The sequence below is a fragment of the Mastacembelus armatus genome, chromosome 3 (assembly GCF_900324485.2).
Source record: "Mastacembelus armatus chromosome 3, fMasArm1.2, whole genome shotgun sequence".
In the NCBI taxonomy this organism is placed as follows: domain Eukaryota; kingdom Metazoa; phylum Chordata; class Actinopteri; order Synbranchiformes; family Mastacembelidae; genus Mastacembelus; species Mastacembelus armatus.
Window position 1 is genome coordinate 14,804,475 of NC_046635.1, and position 21,363 is coordinate 14,825,837.

Below are 21,363 nucleotides of genomic sequence, written 5' to 3' on the forward strand. Positions count from 1 at the left end.
CGAGGAGGTGCTGTTCGAATGTGGGGAAGACGACAACAATATCGTCTAGGTAGACAGAACAGGTTTATAGACAAGTCCAGCTAATACTGTATTCATGAGTCTCTGAAATGTCACTGGTGCATTGCAGAGTCCAAAGGGGAGCACACAGAATTGGGACAGTGAGAAATGAAAGCTGTTTTAGGTTTAGATTCCTCAGCAACTGCCACTTACCAGTATCCATGGACTAAGTCCAACGTTGTGATGTACAGTATCGTCCTCTTGCCAGAAAATCGCGGGATTCATCAATACGTGGTAATGGTTAAGAGTCCTTCAGCGTGACTTGGTTTAAACCTCGAAAGTCTACGCAGAACCTTGGGTCAGCACCAGGCCTGTTAACAATCACCACCGGCGCAGCTCATGGGCTTGAAGAAGGCTCAATTATACCCTCATTCAGCATCTGTTGAATTTGGTCTTCAATGAGTTGTTTTTTTTTCCAGGCGAAGTACGATATGGTGGCAAATTGATGGGCTTTGCATCACCAGTGATGATGACATGTTCGGCTTGAGATGTGCGTCCCAGACAGCCGCTGCACATGTTTTGACCAAACTGTTTGAGGAGGCTTGACATGACTGACTTCTGATGTTCCTCTAAGCTCGCTTCAGTGACTTTATCATCAATTTCAGTAATTAAGGTGTCCAGTGACATGATGGTTTCATAGATGGTTATATGATCAAGAGGACAATCATCATCATCCATAATGGGACAAGGTGTTTCATCCAAGAGCACAGTTCTGGAGAGGACGTGAATAGTCAATGAAGCTCTAGTCATAAAATCCATTCCCTGGGTAAAAGGGGACGACTGATTTCGGATGATGACAATACGGTGATAAAATCGCTTGTTCAAAAAAATGATTGACAACCAAGTTACACCATCAGGGGTGCAGGGTCCGCTGTCTGCAAGGTTCAGAGGTGGGCCTTCCCACCTTTGCGAGAGAACGCAAAACATTTGAAAAATATTTTTTTTCCCATCCCATATTTTTCACACTAACACACCTAAAGGACACCACAATGTCCTTTTAGGGGCTCCATATGTTTTTACATGTCAGAATAATTACAGTCTTCGGTCACAAGATTTCTTGACATTTTCTGTTCCTAAGGTAAGAACTGAAGGAAGGCTTTTAAATATGCTGCTCCCTCTGCCTGGAATAGTGTGCAAATCAATCTGAAATTAAAGGAGCTAGTCTCAATAAATATATTCAAAGAAAGATTGCAGAACTATTTGGTTAATTGGAAATTCTGGCTGTAGATGTTTATAACTAATGGATGCTTTAGGAACACTGCAGATTACACTTGTTGGTACCTTGAGTTGCATGTATGTTTTATTGTGATGTACAGTGGGTACGGAAAGTATTCAGACCCCTTTAAATTTTTCACTCTTTGTGTCATTGCAGCCATTTGCCAAAATCAAAAAAGTTCATTTTATTTCTCATTAATGTACACTCAGCACCCCATCTTGACAGAAAAAAACAGAAATGTAGAAATTCTTGCAAATTTATTAAAAAAGAAAACTGAAATATCACATGGTCATAAGTATTCAGACCCTTTGCAGTGACACTCATATTTAACTCACATGCTGTCCATTTCTTCTGATCCTCCTTGAGATGGTTCTGCTCCTTCATTGGAGTCCAGCATTAAACTGATTGGACTTGATTAGGAAAGGCACACACCTGTCTATATAAGACCTAACAGCTCATAGTGCATGTCAGAGCAAATAAGAGTCATGAGGTCGAAGGAACTGCCCAAGGAGCTCAGAGACAGAATTGTGGCAAGGCACAGATCTGGCCAAGGTTACAAAAGAATTTCTGCAGCACTCAAGGTTCCTAAGAGCACAGTGGCCTCCATAATCCTCAAATGGAAAAAGTCTGGGACGACCAGAACTCTTCCTAGACCTGGCTGTCCAGCCAAACTGAGCAATCGTGGGAGAGGAGCCTTGGTGAGAGAGGTAAAGAAGAACCGAAAGATCACTGTGGCTGAGCTCCAGAGATGCAGTAGGGAGATGGGAGAAAGTTCCACAAAGTCAACTATCACTGCAGGCGCTTTATGGCAGAGTGGCCCGACGGAAGCCTATCCTCAGTGCATGAAAGCCCGCATAGAGTTTGCCAAAAAACACATGAAGGACTCCCAGACTATGAGAAATAAGATGCTCTTGTCTGATGAGACCAAGATTGAACTTTTTGGCGTTAAAAACTGGAGAAAACCAGGCACTGCTCATCACCTGCCCAATACAATCCCTACAGTGAAACATGGTGGTGGGAGCATCATGTTATGGGGGTGTTTTTCAGCTGCAGGGACAGGACGACTGGTTGCAATTGAAGGAAAGATGAATGCGGCCAAGTACAGAGATATCCTGGAAGAAAACCTCTTCCAGAGTGCTCAGGACCTCAGACTGGGCCGAAGGTTCACCTTTCAACAGGACAATGACCCTAAGCACACAGCTAAAATAACAAAGGAGTGGCTTCGGAACAACTCTGTGACCGTTCTTGACTGGCCCAGCCAGAGCCCTGACCTAAACCCAATTGAGCATCTCTGGAGAGACCTGAAAATGGATGTCCACCAACGTTCACCATCCGACCTGACAGAACTGGAGAGGATCTGCAAGGAAGAATGGCAGAGGATCCCCAAATCCAGGTGTGAAAAACTTGATGCATCATTCCCAAGAAGACTCATGGCTGTACTAGCTCAAAAGGGTGCTTCTACTCAATACTGAGCACAGGGTCTGAATACTTATGACCATGTGATATTTCAGTTTTTCTTTTTTAATAAATTTGCAAAAATTTCTACATTTCTGTTTTTTCTGTCAAGATGGGGTGCTGAGTGTACATTAATGAGAAATAAAATGAACTTTTTTGATTTTGGCAAATGGCTGCAATGACACAAAGAGTGAAAAATGTAAAGGGGTCTGAATACTTTCCGTACCCACTGTATATATTATGGTCTGTGCATGCACAGGGTGCTGTGCTGTAGGTGTTAGTGTAAGCTGAACAGTCATGGTAAAAGTGGCCACTTACCATGGCAGAGAGTAATACTTGCTGCTACTACTGTTTCAAAAACCACAATATTTCTGAGATGATAAGACACAAAACAGTCTCTCATGTCTTTACTCAACAGATACAGGGTGACTACTATGGTATTCTGCAGTCTGACCTCATGCAGCATTACACACGCTAGCTGTGGCTCCCTATGAACCATTGGAGCAGACTCCGCTCAGGTTTTTGTTGGCAAAAAAAAAAGCTCTGTCTGGGTCTTGGGTATTTCTTGAGTACACTTTGAGCCATAGCGTCACTGGGCTAGATGAGGAAAGAACTGGTTCTTTTTGGAAGTTTCCCTAGCAAAGCACATACAGGAGAGATGTACACGATTGAGGCATTTGGTTCGGATGGACAGTGGGACCCACAGCAGGTTGGCATGGAAAATTTTCTCTTCAGCACATAAATGCAAGGATGGGATAGGAGCCACACGCAATAGCCCAGAGGGCTGTGCCCAATTTACAGAATCATGGTTGACAATATGTAACCAATGTTTAACTTTGGTTAAGTCATACATTATAAGCACTTGCCCTAAAAGATTGATGGCCTCATACACTATGCTAACTCAAATAACAAAACTTGCTTGACTCAGATTCTACCTTCATTTTCAAATGAAGGAACAATTACATAATCACACAATTACCTTATGTATAAAACTACTGTAGCTGAGCAATTGACGGACTTGTTATTGCCCTCTCACTCACTTGCTTCTCTGTCTGCACTCCACTCTGAGTTCACTTGTTGACTGACTGAGCAATTACCTACAGTTGGGGCTTTAGGGCCTTACTATGAAGAGTTGGCTCCTGGGACCCTGATTGTTGCTGGTCAAGCTAGCCATTAAATAATAACTGATGGGGGCCACTGACATGCTATACTGTAAAATAACAAACTATCTGAGCAGTTGTGTAACTGTACTATTAATGAGTATCTGCAACATGTGATGCTATTACTGAATCCTTCAAAAATGAAATGTCTCATAAGAAATGAAGATAATGTGGCTCTTACATCACTTCCCAAAAATGCAGATTTCATCTAAAGCAATTTCAGTTAACGCTGCGTATGCTTGTGCCTTGTCTCAAAATAAAAAAAAGCCAACATTAATCATTTACTCCAGCAGATACTTACCAACTACATTTATATCTGACTAAACGATAATGTTTCTGAAAGACTAATTAAATGATAGATCACTAACTTCATGACTATATTGTCTAACTAAAAACAATCGTACAAAAAACTGTTGTACAAGACTAACGTGAGAAATCTTTAACAAACCTGACAAACATCTCTCTGTTACACAATCAAATAAGTTACCTGTCAAAGTGTATCTTCACAGCATGGTCTGTCTGTGCTTCAATCACCCATTGGCAGCTCAGAGAATCTTTATAAAAGGCCGGCCAACCAGGAGACAGCAGAACACCAGTGTGAGCTGTGAGATGGCCTCCACATGGAGCTACAGGGAAATAAACACAGAAATGCAGACAGAAAGAAATTAATCTTTTTTTTTGGAACTGTTATGACATGAGCACTCATATTTCATCGAGTTAGCAGAGTCATCATCTGCTCAATTTATTTTAGCTCTGTAATACTGTCTGAATTTCTAGTTTATCTTGAGAAATTATGTTGTGCCAGTCTTGTGCTACAGTAAATATTTGTGCTTGTTTGTTTGTTGCTTATGTTTGAAAAAGAGTAAAATAATTATTGCATGAGGAGGAAAATCAAATATAGTTATGCATCAAATGATGCCAAACAATATTTCCTCTACCTCCTGGCACATGATGTACTCATTTACAGTTAACCAAAATCTCAGTTATAGCACATTAACAAGCCATAGTGAGCTTTTGTAGAGTTTAAAAATAGTATCAATAAAAAGTCAAACTTCATAGCATTACATTAGTTTTGGCTTTCAGTGTTCCTTATGTTAAGTCAAGCACTTGCATTATGCTAATATGCAAAGCAAAAGCTGTGGAAAAAAAAATTTAGACCAAGAGTTCATGATCTCTGTATTATATATTGTTCTTTCTTAAATATATAATTTGCAGTGGCTTATCTTTTGCACTCTTACAACCTCTTCTCTTCTCAAGTAGCTAATGTCTTCACCCTTTTGATTGCACTATACTGTGTGTTCAGACTTTAGGGAAGCTAAAAAAAAAACACTTCTTTTTTTTGCTCTTACTCTATGCACTGAAGCATGTGTCCTCTGTTCTATTTATTAACAGCAAGAAACATTTGATAATGTAATTTGAACAAGATTTAAAAACACTAACAGGCCATTGGAAGCATATTCACCGTCCTGTTATTATTACTTTAACATATTAGCTTATCTGCACACTCTGGATACATCTTTGTATATTATAGTTTGCATATGATGAATGTGTCTCCAACAGAATCTATCATTTAAGATTACTGTTGACAGAGAGAAAAAATGCAAATAGGCTGAATAATTATGAACTGTAGCTAAAGCAATTATAAGGTTTAATTGACACTATTTCTAAAGTAAGCACCTTTAAGCTGTAGAGCAAGCACCAAACAAGTGAATGCCTTTGTCAATTTACAATTCTGGCAAGTGAAATACTTTAAATGATTACCCAGTGTTCATTCAAGCAGTAAACAATTTGTATCAGTGTGTCTGTTGGTGCTTACCTTCACATCGAGGTACAGCTGCAGACCAAACAACATTTCCATCCTGGATGATGCAAGTGACCTGATCTGACCCCTGGAAATATGATATATCACTTATACCACTACGAATATGACTGATGATAATGATTGTGAAACAAAAAAAAAAAATTTACATTTTTACCTGCGTCCTAATAAATCCTTGATCACAGCGAAATGCCACAGAGCTGCCCAGCTGAAACTGGTCACCATATCTTTGACCATTGACAGGAACGCCTGGGTCATGACATTCATTCTGACCAAATGCTATAGAGACAACAATGAAGAAAACAATAAAGCTGCCAATCTTAGAACCACATCAACTGTATGAAAACAAAAGTACATTACTTTGGAACTGAATGAATAAATGTCATAGAAAAAAGAGAAACAATACATGGAACCTCCACCCTGTTGTATGTTTCAGAAAACCAGCATTTTTTTTTTTTACTGAACTAAATAATGTTCTCCAGTTCTTTTTTGATTTTCGCAAATGGCTGCAATGACACAAAGAGTGAAAAATTTAAAGGGGTCTGAATACTTTCCGTACCCACTGTACATGCTGTTGACTTTCTTCAGGCACTTTAACAATTGAGGGCTGTACGTAGTCTATGAAATTCAATTTGAAAGAAAGAATACTGTTTTCCAGAGGAAGAATGCTCACACACTGGTGCAAACTGTTGTATCTGTCTCAGATACAATGGAACTGACATAAAAAAATATGTAGATTATTTACTGCTGTCACTTTTAGATTGTTCCTTTGATTTCGTCATGTGCTTCCACACTAAAAGGGACATTAAAAGGTATTCAAGCAAATTTGGCAAGATAAAGAAAAAAATGCAGTCAAATAGAAGACATTTTGACTTGAAATTGGTGTTGAAAAATTGGCAGTGTTAGACTGATGTATAAATTTATGATACAGTATCTCACAGTGAGTACACCCCTCACATTTTTGTAAATAATTTATTACATCTTTTCGTGTGACAACACTGAAGAAATGACACTTTGCTACAATGTAAAGTAGTGAGTGTACAGCTTGTATAACAGTATAAATTTGCTCTCTCCTCAAAATAACTCAACACACAGCCATTAATGTCTAAACCGCTGGCAACAAAAGTGACACATGAAAAGATATAAACTATTTACAAAAATGTGAGGGGTGTACTCACTGCTGTGAGATACTGTATAAAAATGTAATAGGCGCTTGATTGCAGTAGCACTATCATGTAAAACCAGCAACTTACACCACTTTGCACTATGATGGTCATGGTGAAAATAAATATTATGCAAAAAATATATATATTATCATGTAACTGATATGATACAATATAAAAATATATTGTCATATAAACTCAGACAGAAGGATAAGTAGGTAGCAGTACATACTGGTATAGCTGATATTGAAGCCTTTTCCAGTATTTGAATGATCAGACTGAAATTCCAGTCTCATAATGTGTCCATTGGAGGCAATCTGTGATGGAACATCTTTTCCTGAGAATGTCCCAAATGTTGTTGGCTCAGATAAACCTAAAATAAAAGAGAAAATAGACAGTCTTTTTGAGATGTTAATGGTGCATTAGTGCAACATTAGGCCAAGGACGCACTTTGAAACTCCCCAAAAAACCTCCAAATTCAAAATTTCCAAGCCTTTTCTATTTTAATGAATACTCCACTTCTCCAGGAGGAAAATGATGCTGTCAGCACTATTAGCCCATCACCTGTCAGTCATTTTGGATTAATGCAGTGAAAAAAACCCAATTCACTTCATTTAATGCATTCACTGAGTTCTCCAATACTGACAGTATTAAAATGAAGAAATAATCCATTCCAAGTCCAGAATTCAAAAATTGATTTAAGGAAAGTAAGCAAGCATTTCCACCAAAATACTGTGAACTGACACTGTATTAAAAATGTTGTATAAAATTTTTCTCATTCTAATGTAATCTAATTTGACAAAATGAATGCACTGTTGGGAGTTTTAAAAACAGCAGTGAGTTTATTTGTCCAACAGACTTGCTACAGGTAGAGATGCTTTTCTGAAAAAAGTTTGATGATGCTAAAATAAAATATCAGTGTACTAAACAAAATGCTACTGTCGTTGTACCTCCACATATTTTCCAATTGAATGTGCTAAAAGCTATGCATTCCTCAATTCTGCTAACATGGCAGGAAGCATTATATTGTTCAAAGTACCCGTTATCCCCTTGGCCATACATGATTGCTAAAAATGAGTGAACCTGGCTTCTATGTTAACATATGGTCTGGCAACAAGTCATCCCTCTATAGGCATTAAAGGACCTACTGTATACCAGCCAAATGGCCACACAACCATTACACCTCCCCCTCTGGACTGGAAGTATATATTGCCTCATTTCTGTCTGGCACATTCTTGCCACAGCATAAGACCATTTACTGCAACAAATGGTTACAAACATTTGTTTGCCAGAATGGACCCTGCTCTCCAGGGTGCTCCCCAATGATCCAACTGGCAGTGACAGTTTCAGTGGGTAGCACAATAAAACCCTAAAATAGAACATACAACAGAGCTCAGCTGGACCATAGCAGTGAGATGTGGAATATACATAATGCAAGAAGAAAACTATTAAATATGGTATTAAGACAATAGACAATAGGCTGAACAATAAGGCTGATGGATAAATCAGTCACCAAAGCCAGTAACAGCAGTTTCTAGGCAGCTGAAATAAAAAGGTGAACCAGCAGCAACAGTATCATAATGTAAGTGTGTAAGTGCGTCTAACAAAACAAGACAAAACAAAACAAAACAAAAAAAAATCTTCTACTTCTTCCATTTCTTCTTTTGTTTTGGTTGATGGTTGGTAACCAGGTGTATTACTGTCCCCCTTGGGGGAGTGTGAACCAGTTCTGGCTGCTGTGTCCATAGACATATAAAATAGCCAAGCGCTTTATTTGCCAGTCATCCTCTGGGAAAGCTGTCAATGTGTCTTTGATCAATCAACTAGTCAGAGCAGAGACTGGTTCAGAGGATGCATTGTATTGATGTACTGTCTGTGGCTGCATTTTCGATTTCTCCTACTACAGGCTACTACTACTACCACGGCTCAAACAGGAAATGTGTGCTGTGTTAATTGCGCGTTGATAAAATTAGTGGCGTCAAAATGAGTTTGCGTTAATATATACAGTGGTGTGAATAACTTTTTCACACAGGGCCATGTAGTTTTGGATTTTGTTTTCCCTTAGTAATAAAAACCTTAATTTACAAACTGCATGATGTGTTTACCTGTGTTATCTTTGACTAATATTTAAATTTGTTTGATGATCTGAAACAAAGTGTGACAAACATGCAAAAAAAAAGAAATCAGGAAGGGGGCCAACACTTTTTCACACCACTGTATAATATTTACACACATATAAAATGCAAACCTGTAATTCCTTATTAAATCATTATTTAATAGCAAAGTTATAAATAATATTAAATACATTTCTTACTATTGAGAGGTAACTAGATTTTTTTGTACACCCCGTATATCATAAACTACTGATATCAGTTCACAAATAGAAATGGTATTTTACTTTTATCCTGAAAAACCGAAGCTCTCCGGTTTAGTTGCATGTGTTTATAGTGAACTCTTGCCCGGGCCAATATCACAGACGCATTGACATATTGTAGCAACGGACCGAATTGGCCAATGAGGCGTCTGTGTATTTTATATGTCTATGGCTGTGTCGATTACATTTGAACTGCATACGAACTGCTACAAAGCTCAAATGGAAGCGCTTGTTTTATTCCACATCTGAACATGATTGCTGTGTTTGCATATGCCCAAACGAACCGATCTTTGGCTCCCTGTTTCGGATCAACTGTTCCAGTGTGAATTCTTCCTCTTCTCCTTTCGGCTGCTCCCTTCAGGGGTCAACACAGCAAATCATCTGCCTCCATTTAACCCTATCCTCTGTATCCTCCTCACCCACACCAACTATCCTCATGTCCTCCTTCACTACATCCAAGAACCTCCTCTTTGGTCTTCCCATAGGCCTCCTTCCTGGCAGCTCTAATCTGAGCATCCTTTTACCAATGTATTCACTGTCCCTCCTCTGAACATGTCCAAACCATCTCAATCTGGCTTCCCTGGATTTTTCTCCAAAACATCTAACATGAGCTGTCCATCTGATGTACTCATTCCTGATCCTATCCATCCTCGTCACTCCCAGAGAGAACCTCAACATCTTCAGCTCTGCTACCTCCAGCTCTGCCTCCTGTCTTTTTCTCAGTGCCACTGTCTGTAAACCATACAACATTGCTGGTCTCACCACTGTCTTGTACACCTTTCCTTTCATTTTTGCTGACACTCTCACACATCACACCTGGCACTTTCCTCCACCCGTTCCAACCTGCTTGCACACGTCTCTTCACTTCTTTTCCACACTCTCCACTCTACTCCCTCCACCGTACTACTTGAGTCCCTCTCATTCACGCACATGTACTCTGTTTTACTGTGGCTAACCTTCATTCCTCTCCTTTCCAGAGCAAACCTCCACCTCAATAGATTTTCCTCCATCTGCTCCCTGCTCTCACTACAGATGACAATGTCATATGCAAATAGCATGGTCCACGGAGATTCCTGTCTAACCTCATCTGTCAGCCTGTCCATCACCACAGCAAACAAGAAGGGGCTCAAAGCCGATCCTTGGTGCAGTCCCACCACAACCTTGAACTCCTCTGTCATACCTACAGCACACCTCACCACTGTCTTACAGCTCTCATACATGTCCTGCACCACTCGAACATACTTCTCTGCCACTCCATACAAAACCTCATACAAAACCACAGCTCCTCTCAGCATACGCTTTTTTCAAATCTACAAAGACACAATGCAGCTCCTTCTGGCCTTCTCCGTACTTCTCCATCAGCATTCTCAAAGCAAATATTGCATCTGTGGTACTCTTTCTTGGCATGAAACCATACTGCTGCTCATAAATGCTCACTTCTGACCTCAGCCTAGCCTCCACTATTCTTTCCCATAGCTTCATTATGTGACAGCTTTATTCCTCTGTAGTTTCCACAACTCTGCACGTCACGTTCTTAAAGATGGGCACCAGTACACTTCTCCTCCATTCCTCAGGCATCCTCTGACTCTCCAAGATCTTGTTAAATAGCCCAGTCAAAAACTCTATTGCCACCTCTCCTAAACACTTCCATACTTCCACAGGTATGTCGTCAAGACCAACTGCCTTTCCACTCTTCATCCTCTTCAACGCCTTCCTCATTCATCCTTACTGATCTTTGCTACTTCCTGCTCCACAACAGTCGCCTCTTCTACTCTGTGCTCTCTAACATTTTCCTCATTCATCAACTCTTCAAAGTATTCCTTACACTTTTCCATCACACTTGTGGCACCTGTCAACACATTTCCATCCCTGTCCTTGATCACCCTAACCTGCTGCACATCCTTCCCATCTCTCTCTTTGCCTCACCAACCTTTACAAATCCACCTCTCCCTCCTTAGAGTCCAACCTATCATACAAATCCTCATATGCCCTTTGTTTGGCCTTTGTCACCTCTACCTTACGCTGCATCTCCCCGTACTCCTGTCTGTTCTCTTCTGTCCTCTCAGTGTCCCACTTCTTCTAACCTTTTCCTCTTAACACACTCCTGAACTTCCTCATTCCACCACCAAGTCTCCTTATCTGCTTTTCTCTTTCCAGATGACACACCAAGTACTCTCCTACCTGTCTCCCTGATCACTTTAGCTGTAGCTGTCCAGTCATCTGGAAGAACCTCCTAACCTCTAAGAGTCTGTTTCAGCTCCCCTGTGAAAGCCACACAACACTCCTCCTTTTTCAACTTCCACCACTTGGTCCTCTGCTCTGCCCTTGTCCTCTTCATCTTCCTCATCACCAGAGTCATCCTACACACCACCATCCTATGCTGTCTGGCTACACTCTCCCCAACTACTACTTTGCAGTCACTGATCTCTTTCAGGTTGGAACATCTGCACAAGATGTAATCAACTTGTGTGCTCCTGCCTTCACTCTTATATGTCACCCTATGCTCCACCCTTTTCTGGAAAAATGTGTTCACTACAGCCATTTCCATCCTTTTTGCGAAGTCTACCACCATATGTCCTTCTGCATTCCTGTCCCGCATACCAAACTTACCCATCACTTCCTCGTCACCTCTGTTTCCCTCACCAACATGTCCATTGAAGTCTGCTCCAATCAACACTCTCTCACCACTAGGGAAACCCTGAATCACTTCATCCATCTCCCTCCAGAATTTCTCTTTCTCTTCTAATTCACATCCTACCTCTGGGGCATAACCACTGACAACATTCAACATCACACCTTCAAATTCCATCACCCTATGTGACAGTCTCTTCACCTTCAGAACATTCCTAGCAAAATCCTCCTTCAGGATAACTCCTACTCCATTCCTCTTTCCATCCACACCATGATAAAACAACTTAAACCCTGCTCCTAATCTATAGGCCTTGCTACCTTTCCACCTGGTGTCCTGCACACACAAGATATCCACCTTTCTTCTCTCCATCATATCAGCCAGCTCTCTAGTTTTCCCTGACAAAGTTCCTACATTCTAAGTCCCTACTATAAGTCCTTCAGTCCTGCCCTTCCAACTGCTCCGGTGTGAATACACCCTAAAATAGATTCAGGACTGTTGTGTTGCTAATACCTCAAGCTCATCATAAAGGCACTGTTTCACATCATTTCTATAGTTAAAAATCCACCCAGTCCTTAAAGCAAATCAAATCAGTATGATCAGTATCCATTTCAGTGTGTTTTAGATTACATTGGTAAATACTGAAATACTACTGAAACTAATATTCAGGCACCTCTTATGAATCTAACTACAAATGGCACAATGACTAGTAGTGTCAATTGACATGGACAGACAGAAAAGGAGCTACAAGAACACTTCAGTAATAGTACAAACTATCTGAAATTTGTATTCTTCACCAACATTCACAGAAACTTTTCTTTTTATTCCTTGACTTGAAGTTTTGGATCCATTGCACAAAGACTCAATTAATCTACACAGCGACACTTGAGTTGCAATCTGCCTGTCTGTTCTTTAGCAACCCAAAAGTTCTTTTATTTATTCATTATTACATTATTAGGCAAGAGACCAGGAGTGAAGAGAGACTCAATGTCACAATAGCTGAGGGAGTGACAAGGTCCTTCGTTGTCTTATGTAAGAGGAGAGAGTCTTCTGTAACAATCTATCACTGTTCTCCCTTCTATTAAGTGACAACAGGGGCTTTCCGATTATAATAACCATTGACTGTATATACTGTTCAGAAGGGTATAAAGAAGCATTCTTAGATTTGTTTTAGGTTGGATCTCATGCTAGTCTTTCTGAGATGAAGAGAGTTATTGTAATGGTTGCTAAATTAATTTCTGCTATTGTCAAAGAACAAAAAACTAGACAAAGTCATGAGTGTCAAAGTCACATAAAACCCTTGCTAAATGGAAAAACTCTTTGGTCTGTGGGATGCAGAGAAACTTTTATCTCACTGCACTGGAGTGCAGATTTATTTTCCTCCTGGATTAAAGCATAAATAAATAAATGCTATACTTTCTGACATACAGTACTTGTCAAATCAATAAACAGCACTTGTGGTCATATAGTTTTTTAAAATTTGACTTTTTTTTCGTAGCAATCTTGGAGACTTAACATTGGTGCTCTGATGATGAATTCTTGTTTACAAACAAAGTTTGTACTAGTGATGGTCACCATATCTGCTTTTATGGGAAATACAGCACGTTAAAAAAAACAAAGTCATCCTTTAACACTTACACTGAGGTCAGAAAGTTATTATCACCAAAAATCAAAACAATAATACCATAATTAAAACCATAATTTAATCTACAGTATATAGTAAGTTGTTTACCATAACTTTTTAAAAAAGTAGTCATACATTGAGTTCCATGGTGACAGTAGTGATTTATCACCAAATTGAACACAGTAGAAGACTTCCAAGCAACAGGTCTATTTTTCACAATGCTGCTCCAAAAACATCCCTGCAGAGCAGCAGGTTTACAGTCAAATAAACACAACAGTTTACTCAGGTTAAATCAATAACCTTTAAGACAATGGGGTTGGAGATTAGGTATCTAATTGCACAGTGTGAAGTGGAAAAATCTAAAAGTAAAACTTTTTTTTTTTTGTTTACCATTTGAGCAGTATCAATTGACACTGCTAAAGATGTCTTAGGTCTTCTTAAAATTAATACACAAAACCACAGGAACAGAGTTTATAAATTGTATGGTGAAATTTTAAGATATACAGAAATTACCTTCATCTTTGACCACCAACCAGTCAAACTGTGGCTCTAGGTCAAAATCCGAGAAGAGGAGGTGAATGCGACTTCCTGGTTCAGAGATAATCAACCACACACAGTTCAGGTTGTTCCCATATTCCTCTGGGTAGTTTGGCGACAATATAGTCCCTGATGGAGCCGTGAAGTTGAAGAAACATGAGACTACAAAGAAGAAGGGACAAAGGGAGGAACCACAGAAAAGAAAATTTGACAGGTAATTAGGTTAGCCAAATGTCAACAACAAAAGTGAGCAGAAAAGCAATTAACAGTTAATATACACAAAGAAAATGTGTACTTACAGATGCAACTGGGTTTATTTCCAGACCACTGGTTATTGGGCTGGCATGTGATGGTCCTTTCTCCCACAAGTTCAAAGGCTGACTGGCAAAAGAAGGTCAGTACGTCACCATGTTGAAAGCGATCACCACTACGACGACCAAATGCTGGCACCCCAGGATTACCACAGCCTCCACGTTCAATCTCTGTAACACACACAGATGTCATGTTACAAGGCTTATAATTAATGCCAGCTTCTGACACACTGACATTCAGATAAGGGGTTATCTGTTCATCCTTGTAAAGTAGTGTTAAATGGTCAGAACATGCATGCATGCATGGTCAGAACATACTCACTGTCACTCTGTATGTGGTGTTCATAGCAAAACATGTTACATATATAGCCAGGTTTCCAATTTTACATCTTTGTCATTATATTTTGACATTTTTTGACAGCATGAAGACAATACTGATAGTGTTGCATGTGCTGTATGTATCACTTTCTTCTAAAGGTTATTATCACAAGTCACTCATAATGTACAAAGAATGCCTCAGAAAATCTATTTGCCACTTTTAGACTCCACAAAACATGCTTGGTCAAAAACATACCGCATACAGGGAAAATTATTAATGTCAATGTATCTTTGATTTGGTGTGTCTTTTTTACTGAGTCTGCCACCTGCAAACGGAACATTTATAGCCTGTAAGTCCAGCAGGATGGGCCCATAATGATCCAAAATTTAGCTTGTTTCTTTGTATGGCCAACAGATTGACAAGTGGTAAGATCTTTTACGTCTTATAGGGATAGGTGGTGATCTGGAAAATACCAGCAAGAGGAAGCTTGATTTTGAAAGTAGCCAACTGAAGAAATCCCACCCACTGGTTCTGATTTTGCTCTAAAGTCACTCTTCCCATACACATGGAAAATAGCAAGACCCAAAAAAGACAGACCTGTTCTCTCTAGCAGAATTCCACCACTGTCATCAATTTTCATCCCCTTTTGATCTTTCAGGTGTCACCATCATTGAAAGAACACTGAAATTAATTCTGCTTTTATTTCTTGCAGCATCCAATGGATTTTTAGTTGTACCTTTCTCGAATACAGTCTTCTGTTTGTAAAAAAAAAAACCTGCCATGGGATGTGATATGCACAGTACGTCTTTCTTGTACAATGCACGATGCTTGATGACCAAAGTGAATGCAGCTCTGTTTCCTGCACGGTTTCCTGTTTCCTCTCATTATCACATCACAATGATTGGTTCATGATGCAGACAGACAGACCAATGACAGCACTGCACCTTGCTACTTTCAGGATTAAAAAGAAACAGACTGTGAGGGACTAGTAGCTAGTGTTTGTTGTAGGCTGTGTCTTATCACTGTTAAAAAGGGTTTTCATGTAGTTGTGTACCCTTCCTTTCGTCTCTATCACCACCGCTTTAGCTCCTCCTTAGCTCTTCATTTTCTTCTTTTTGTGGAATCTTACTTGTATTATCTCTCTAGCTATCTCCTTTGCTATAACAGTACTTGTCTGTTTGTATTTGTTGTTAAATATGTTCTTTCTTGTATTTTCTCTGTTTGATTGTTGATTGTAGCTCTGGTGTTAGATTCTGGTAACAACAAGCAGCCTTTTGTGGTGCTCTCTAAGTCACATTTATTGTTGTCTGTTAAATCACTGTACCAAAATATTTGTATTCAACTTTTACTGTGTCCAAGTACAATAAACATCCTTCCTGTAGTTTCCTCACACTGTCTTATGATATATCTTTTACCCCTAGACTAAGGGTATATAGCTGGAAACCTTCTCTCCCAGAGCTGGCTAGCTGAGATATATGCACAGAGTGGTAACGTGTCTGTCTGCAATGGCTAGTTGGAGATTACTGAGTGCAAGGGCATGTCTTGAGTGCAAGGGCACAGTGCACACAAGTAGGAAGTTGGCTGACAGTAGGTAGGTTGGCCATGCAATGTTTAATTTGGCTTTTTCCAGCCATGCTGCCATCAAATGACTGGATTTTTGTTTTTACATCAGCAGTGCTTTTAATTCATTCATTGCCTTTGGGATGGAAAGAGAAATTCAAGAAATATAATAAAGATGTTTCTGAAAGGAAATGCAAGCCCTACCCTTAAAAGGACTAATAGCATCAACATTAATATGGATGTGATGAACATCAAAATGAGGGATTACTAGCATCACTTATTTTATGCTGATGTGTTAAAAAATTAAATACAACTTTGAAAATTTTTTTCAAGGTTCTCACAGCTAATTGTCATCAGGGTAATTTTAGTGCAATTTAGCTGTAATTGTGTAAGTCAAAACAATAAGTTGAGGCACACAGGTAGATGCAAACACGAACTGATTCATGCATACTCTTGTTAATTAACCAGTAGGAGGTAAAAATCAAAGAAAGCAACATAAATAGTTGTCAGTGTGTGACATAGCTCTACTAGGCTCTGCTAGCTTTGGAGGCGAGGATCACTGATTTGGAACGTGGCTCCGCACCTTTGAACAATTCAGTTGAATTCAATTCAATTCAATTTTATTTGTATAGCGCCAAATCACAATACAAATCATCTCAGGCACTTTACAAAAACTAAAACTAAAAACCCAACAAATCCCTTATGAGCAAGCACTTGGTGACAGTGGAGAGGAAAAACTCCCTTTAAAAGAAGAAAAAACCTCCAGCAGAACCGGGCAGTTTGGGTGGCTATCTGCCTCGACCGGTTGGGGTGAGTGGATAGAGCAGAGAGAAAAGAACAGCAACAATAAACAACAAATAGACACTGCAGGTTGGTGGGGCCAGTAACTGCACATCAGCTATATACAGCTCCAGGAACAGGGACACCTGCAGAAGGTACAGAGAGAGAGAACAGAGAGAGAGGGAGAGAGCACAAACTAGGGGAGAGAGAGAGCACAAGGTTAGTGACATTCAATGGCGGAATATACATGTGAGGTGGAAGGAGAGGAAGAGAGGGGAAGGGAAGGGAAGGGAAGGAGGGGGGGGGGAATTTAGGGGAGGGGAACAAAAGCCTAGCTAGCCTAACCCCGTTAGCAACTGTGGTTAATTCATTATACGTTACAAAGGTGTAATAACTTCCAACAAATAATTGTAGACTTTTATTGTGAGAGGCTGGACATGGCCTCTTGGGAGACGACACCATGGCTGATGTTGAAAACATCCTAAGTCAGTGTCTAAAGCTGTATGGCCAAAGTCCATTTTAAGCTCATTTTGTTATTTCTTGGCTTTTATTTTGAAAGAATCCAGAACAAAGGCTTTTATTTTGAAAGTGCAGCATGCTGTGGTGCACTCACATGACCTTCAATTAAATGCTGTAGTTTAATTTTGAATACTCACTACCCTTCAGACAGGTGTAGTCACTTCCTGTAAATAACTGCAGACTTTTATTGTGAAAGTGTTGTTACGTCCTGCTTGGAGAAACCATGGCTGACACTGAGAATAGTCTCCATGTGTAACAGCAGTGGACATTAGGCAGGCAGTCAGTCTAATTACCAACCACAGGCAGCTCTTGTCTTTGCTAATGCTGTTTGAGCTGTTGCTATGGTGACCTAAGCCCAGTGGGAGGGGGAGTGACAGTGACAGTGTTTTACACATGCAGAATGCAGAAGCTGACAAAAGTTCACCTCACAAAATGGAGGACTACAGAAAAACTATAAGACCTATCAAAATATCAGTGCCAGGAGGCTTCACCAAAGAGACTGGTCCATTTTTTGTGAAGATATTCCAAAAAATGAAGGATTGGTGACGAGTTAGAAACAACCTTCGTTTGTGTTTTTCACCAGAACTTTTATAATAGGAGTAAAAGAGATTGAGCAGTCACTCTGCGGCAAAAAAAGACAAAAAAATTTGAAAAAAGATGTCATCAGTGACATCATGTACTGCCATACACACCAATGTAAAATTCAGAAAAGAGCTAAAAACACCATAAAACTTAAACTGCAATTAATCAAAAACAGTAACAGATATCAAAAAGCTGAATACAAGACTAATAGATTAATGCCTTCTGACCCGTTTAAAGGTCAAATGGTGTTTCTAGCTGAAAGTATGCTGACACAGTTAAAGCTGAAAGAGGACAAAGTTGAAGAGGATTTGAACATTCTTTCCATTCTTTTCAATGGGACAAAAAATTTGAAAAAAAGCTGAATATCTTAAAAAATATTAAAAGATATCAAAACATTGAATACATGCAGAAATGTCCTTGAAAAGCTGAACATTTTGACATTTGAACGGTCTTTCTAGCACAAAGTATGCAGAAGGAGTTAGCGACTGAAAAAACGGCAGAATAAAAGAAAATAACAAAGACACAGGATAACAATAGTGTGAATGCTGAATCAGTCGTTCCGGCACTGGCCATCTAGGTGGTGTCCAGCAAACGATGTGGGCTTCATAGACAATTGGGCCACTTTTTGGGGAAAACCCAGTCTGGTAGCGAGGGACAGCATCCATCCCACTTTGGATGGTGCAGCTCTCATCTCTAGAAATTTGGTCGAGTTTATTAGCCAACCTAAAGATTGACAATCCAGAGTGGTGACCGGACGCAGAGACTCAGTCTAAAACGCCTCTCTGCAGTTTCCTTAGAGCCATCACCCACCTCAAACCACATAGAGATTGTGTCTGCCCCTTGAACATATAAATCAAATAAATCAACACAAGAGGAGCTATTCATAAAAAGACCACTCCTCTTATTGAACAGAAAAACAGAACAGTCAGATGTGGATTATTAAATATTAGGTCTCTTTCATCTAAATCTCTGTTAGTAAATGATTATGATAACTGATCACCAAATTGACTTATTCTGCCTTACTGAAACCTGGCTACAGCAGGATGAATATGTCAGTCTAAATGAATCAACCACCCTCAGTCATAAAAATTGTCATATTCCTCGAAGCACAGGTCGAGGTGGAGGAGTAGCTGCAATCTTCCACTCAAACTTATTATTAAACTTTCATCCTCAGAACAGTTATAACACATTTGAGAGCCTCACTCTTAGTCTCTCACATCCAAACTGGAAAACACAAAAACCAGTTCTACTTGTCATTGTGTACCATCCACCTGTCCCTTACTCAGAGTGATGGAGATGATGGATCATGCAGCATTCAGGAGAAAATTCCACTACAGCAGATGTTTATCTGACAATGCTGTTAATAAATTTAAGAAAATTATTCCATCTTTATTTACATTTACACCATGTACCAACACAGCGGAGGGCAGCTGACTCAATCCTACTCCCTACCAAATTAATCATGTTGTTGACAGTTTTGTAGCCTCACTGCATGAAACGCTTGATACTGTGGCTTGATTAGCTCCATGGTATAATTTACATATTTGTACCTTAAAGCAGGCATCACGAAGGCTGGAAAGGAAGTGGCATTCCGCAAATTTAGAGGAATTTTGTTTAACCTGGAAAAACAGTCTATTAACATATAAAAAAGCTCTCCGTAAAGCCAGAACTGAATTCATCACTAATAGAGGAAAATAAGAACAATCCCAGGTTTCTTTTCAGCACTGTAGCCAGGCTGACAAAAAGTCACAGCTCTGTTGAGCCCAGTGTTCCCTTAGCTCTCAGTGATGAGTTTCTTTACAAATAAAATCACAGCTATTAGAGAAAATTCAGCAGATGCTTCCTATACCTGCAGTAAATGAATTTTCTACTACAGTAGCTCTTGAATCATCTGTAAGACCTCAGTTCTGAATTTACATCAGTAGTTGCTTCATCTAAATCATCAATGTGCCTCTTAGACCCCATCCCGACTAGACTGCTTAAAGACACCCTGCCATTAATTAACTCATCTTTATCAGACTTGGTAAATTTCTCTCTCGTATCAGGCTACGAACCACAGGCCTTTAAGACTTCAGTAATCAAACCCTTACTCAAAAAAGCCTAGTCTTGATCCAGGAGTCTTGGCTAATTATAGACCAATATCCAACCTCCCATTTATTTCTAAAATCCTTGAAAAAGCTGTTGCTAAGCAGCTATCAGACCACTTACACAGGAATGAACTATTTGAAGATTTTCAATCGGGATGTAGAGCACATCATAATACAGAAACAGCACTGTTAAAAGTCACCAACGATCTTTTCTTAGCCTCAGATAATGGACTTGTTTCTATACTTGTCCTCAGAATCAGAATGAGCTTTATTGCCAAGTGTATGCACACACACACAAGGAATTTGTTTAGGTACGGGGGGGATACTCCAGTGCAAACAGACAGAAATACAAATGCTACAAAGGATTAAACAGTAAACACAAATGCTACAGAAATGCTACAAATGCTACAAAAAACTAAAAAGAAAAATGCACAGATAATAAAAAGTAAACAAATTATAGATAACTTTATGACCAAACGAGTCTAGTGTGCTTACAAAAGGTGCAAACTGAAGACAGAATGTAAGGGGAACTAATTGGTGTGCAAAGAGGAAAAAAGGGGCCAGTGTCATAGTGCAGGTGGTAGAAGGGAATGGTGGAGAGCTATGTGTTTAAGAGTTGGAGGGCCTGAGGGAAGAAGCTTCCTTTGTGCCAGGCTGACTTGATGTTTGGAGCTCTGAAGCACCGGCCAGAGGGTAAGAGCTGGAAGAGGTGGTGGCTCGGGTGAGTGGCATCCAGGGTGATTTTCTGAGTTCTTTTTCTCACTCTGGAGGTGAACAGGTCTTGGAGGGTGGGTAGGGGAACACCGATGATCGTCTCAGTTGTCCGAACTGTCCTCTGGAGTCTCCGGATGTCTGATTTAGAGGCAGAACTAAACCAGACATTGATGGAGGAGCACAGGACAGACTTGATGACCGCTGAGTAGAACTGGGTCAGCAGCATCTTTGGAAGGTTGAACTTCTTCCCCTAGCGCAGGAAGTGCAACCTCTGCTGGGCCTTCTTCACGTTGGAGTCGATGTGCAAGCTCCACTTCAGGTCCTGAGAGATGGTGGTGCCCAGGAACCTGAATGACTCCACTGATGCTACAGTGCTGTTCAGTGCTGATGGTGAGAGGGGGGTGGACTTCTCCTGAAGTCCACAACCATCTCCACTGTTTTGAGCATGTTTAGCTCC

The 21,363-nt window shown here is 39.9% G+C and overlaps 1 protein-coding gene across 1 annotated transcript in view; it reads right to left on the reverse strand.

Moving 5' to 3' along the window:
- The window catches only part of LOC113138270 (CUB and sushi domain-containing protein 1), a 950,854-nt gene that overhangs the window by 319,801 nt on the left and 609,690 nt on the right, over positions 1–21,363 (reverse strand). The window contains exons 13-18 of the mRNA XM_033325108.1: positions 14,334–14,516; positions 14,011–14,196; positions 7,103–7,243; positions 5,865–5,986; positions 5,705–5,777; positions 4,376–4,514 (exon numbers count right to left, since the gene is read on the reverse strand). Of these exons, the coding sequence (XP_033180999.1) occupies positions 4,376–4,514; positions 5,705–5,777; positions 5,865–5,986; positions 7,103–7,243; positions 14,011–14,196; positions 14,334–14,516 (844 nt within the window). The remainder of the gene's footprint in view (positions 1–4,375; positions 4,515–5,704; positions 5,778–5,864; positions 5,987–7,102; positions 7,244–14,010; positions 14,197–14,333; positions 14,517–21,363) is intronic.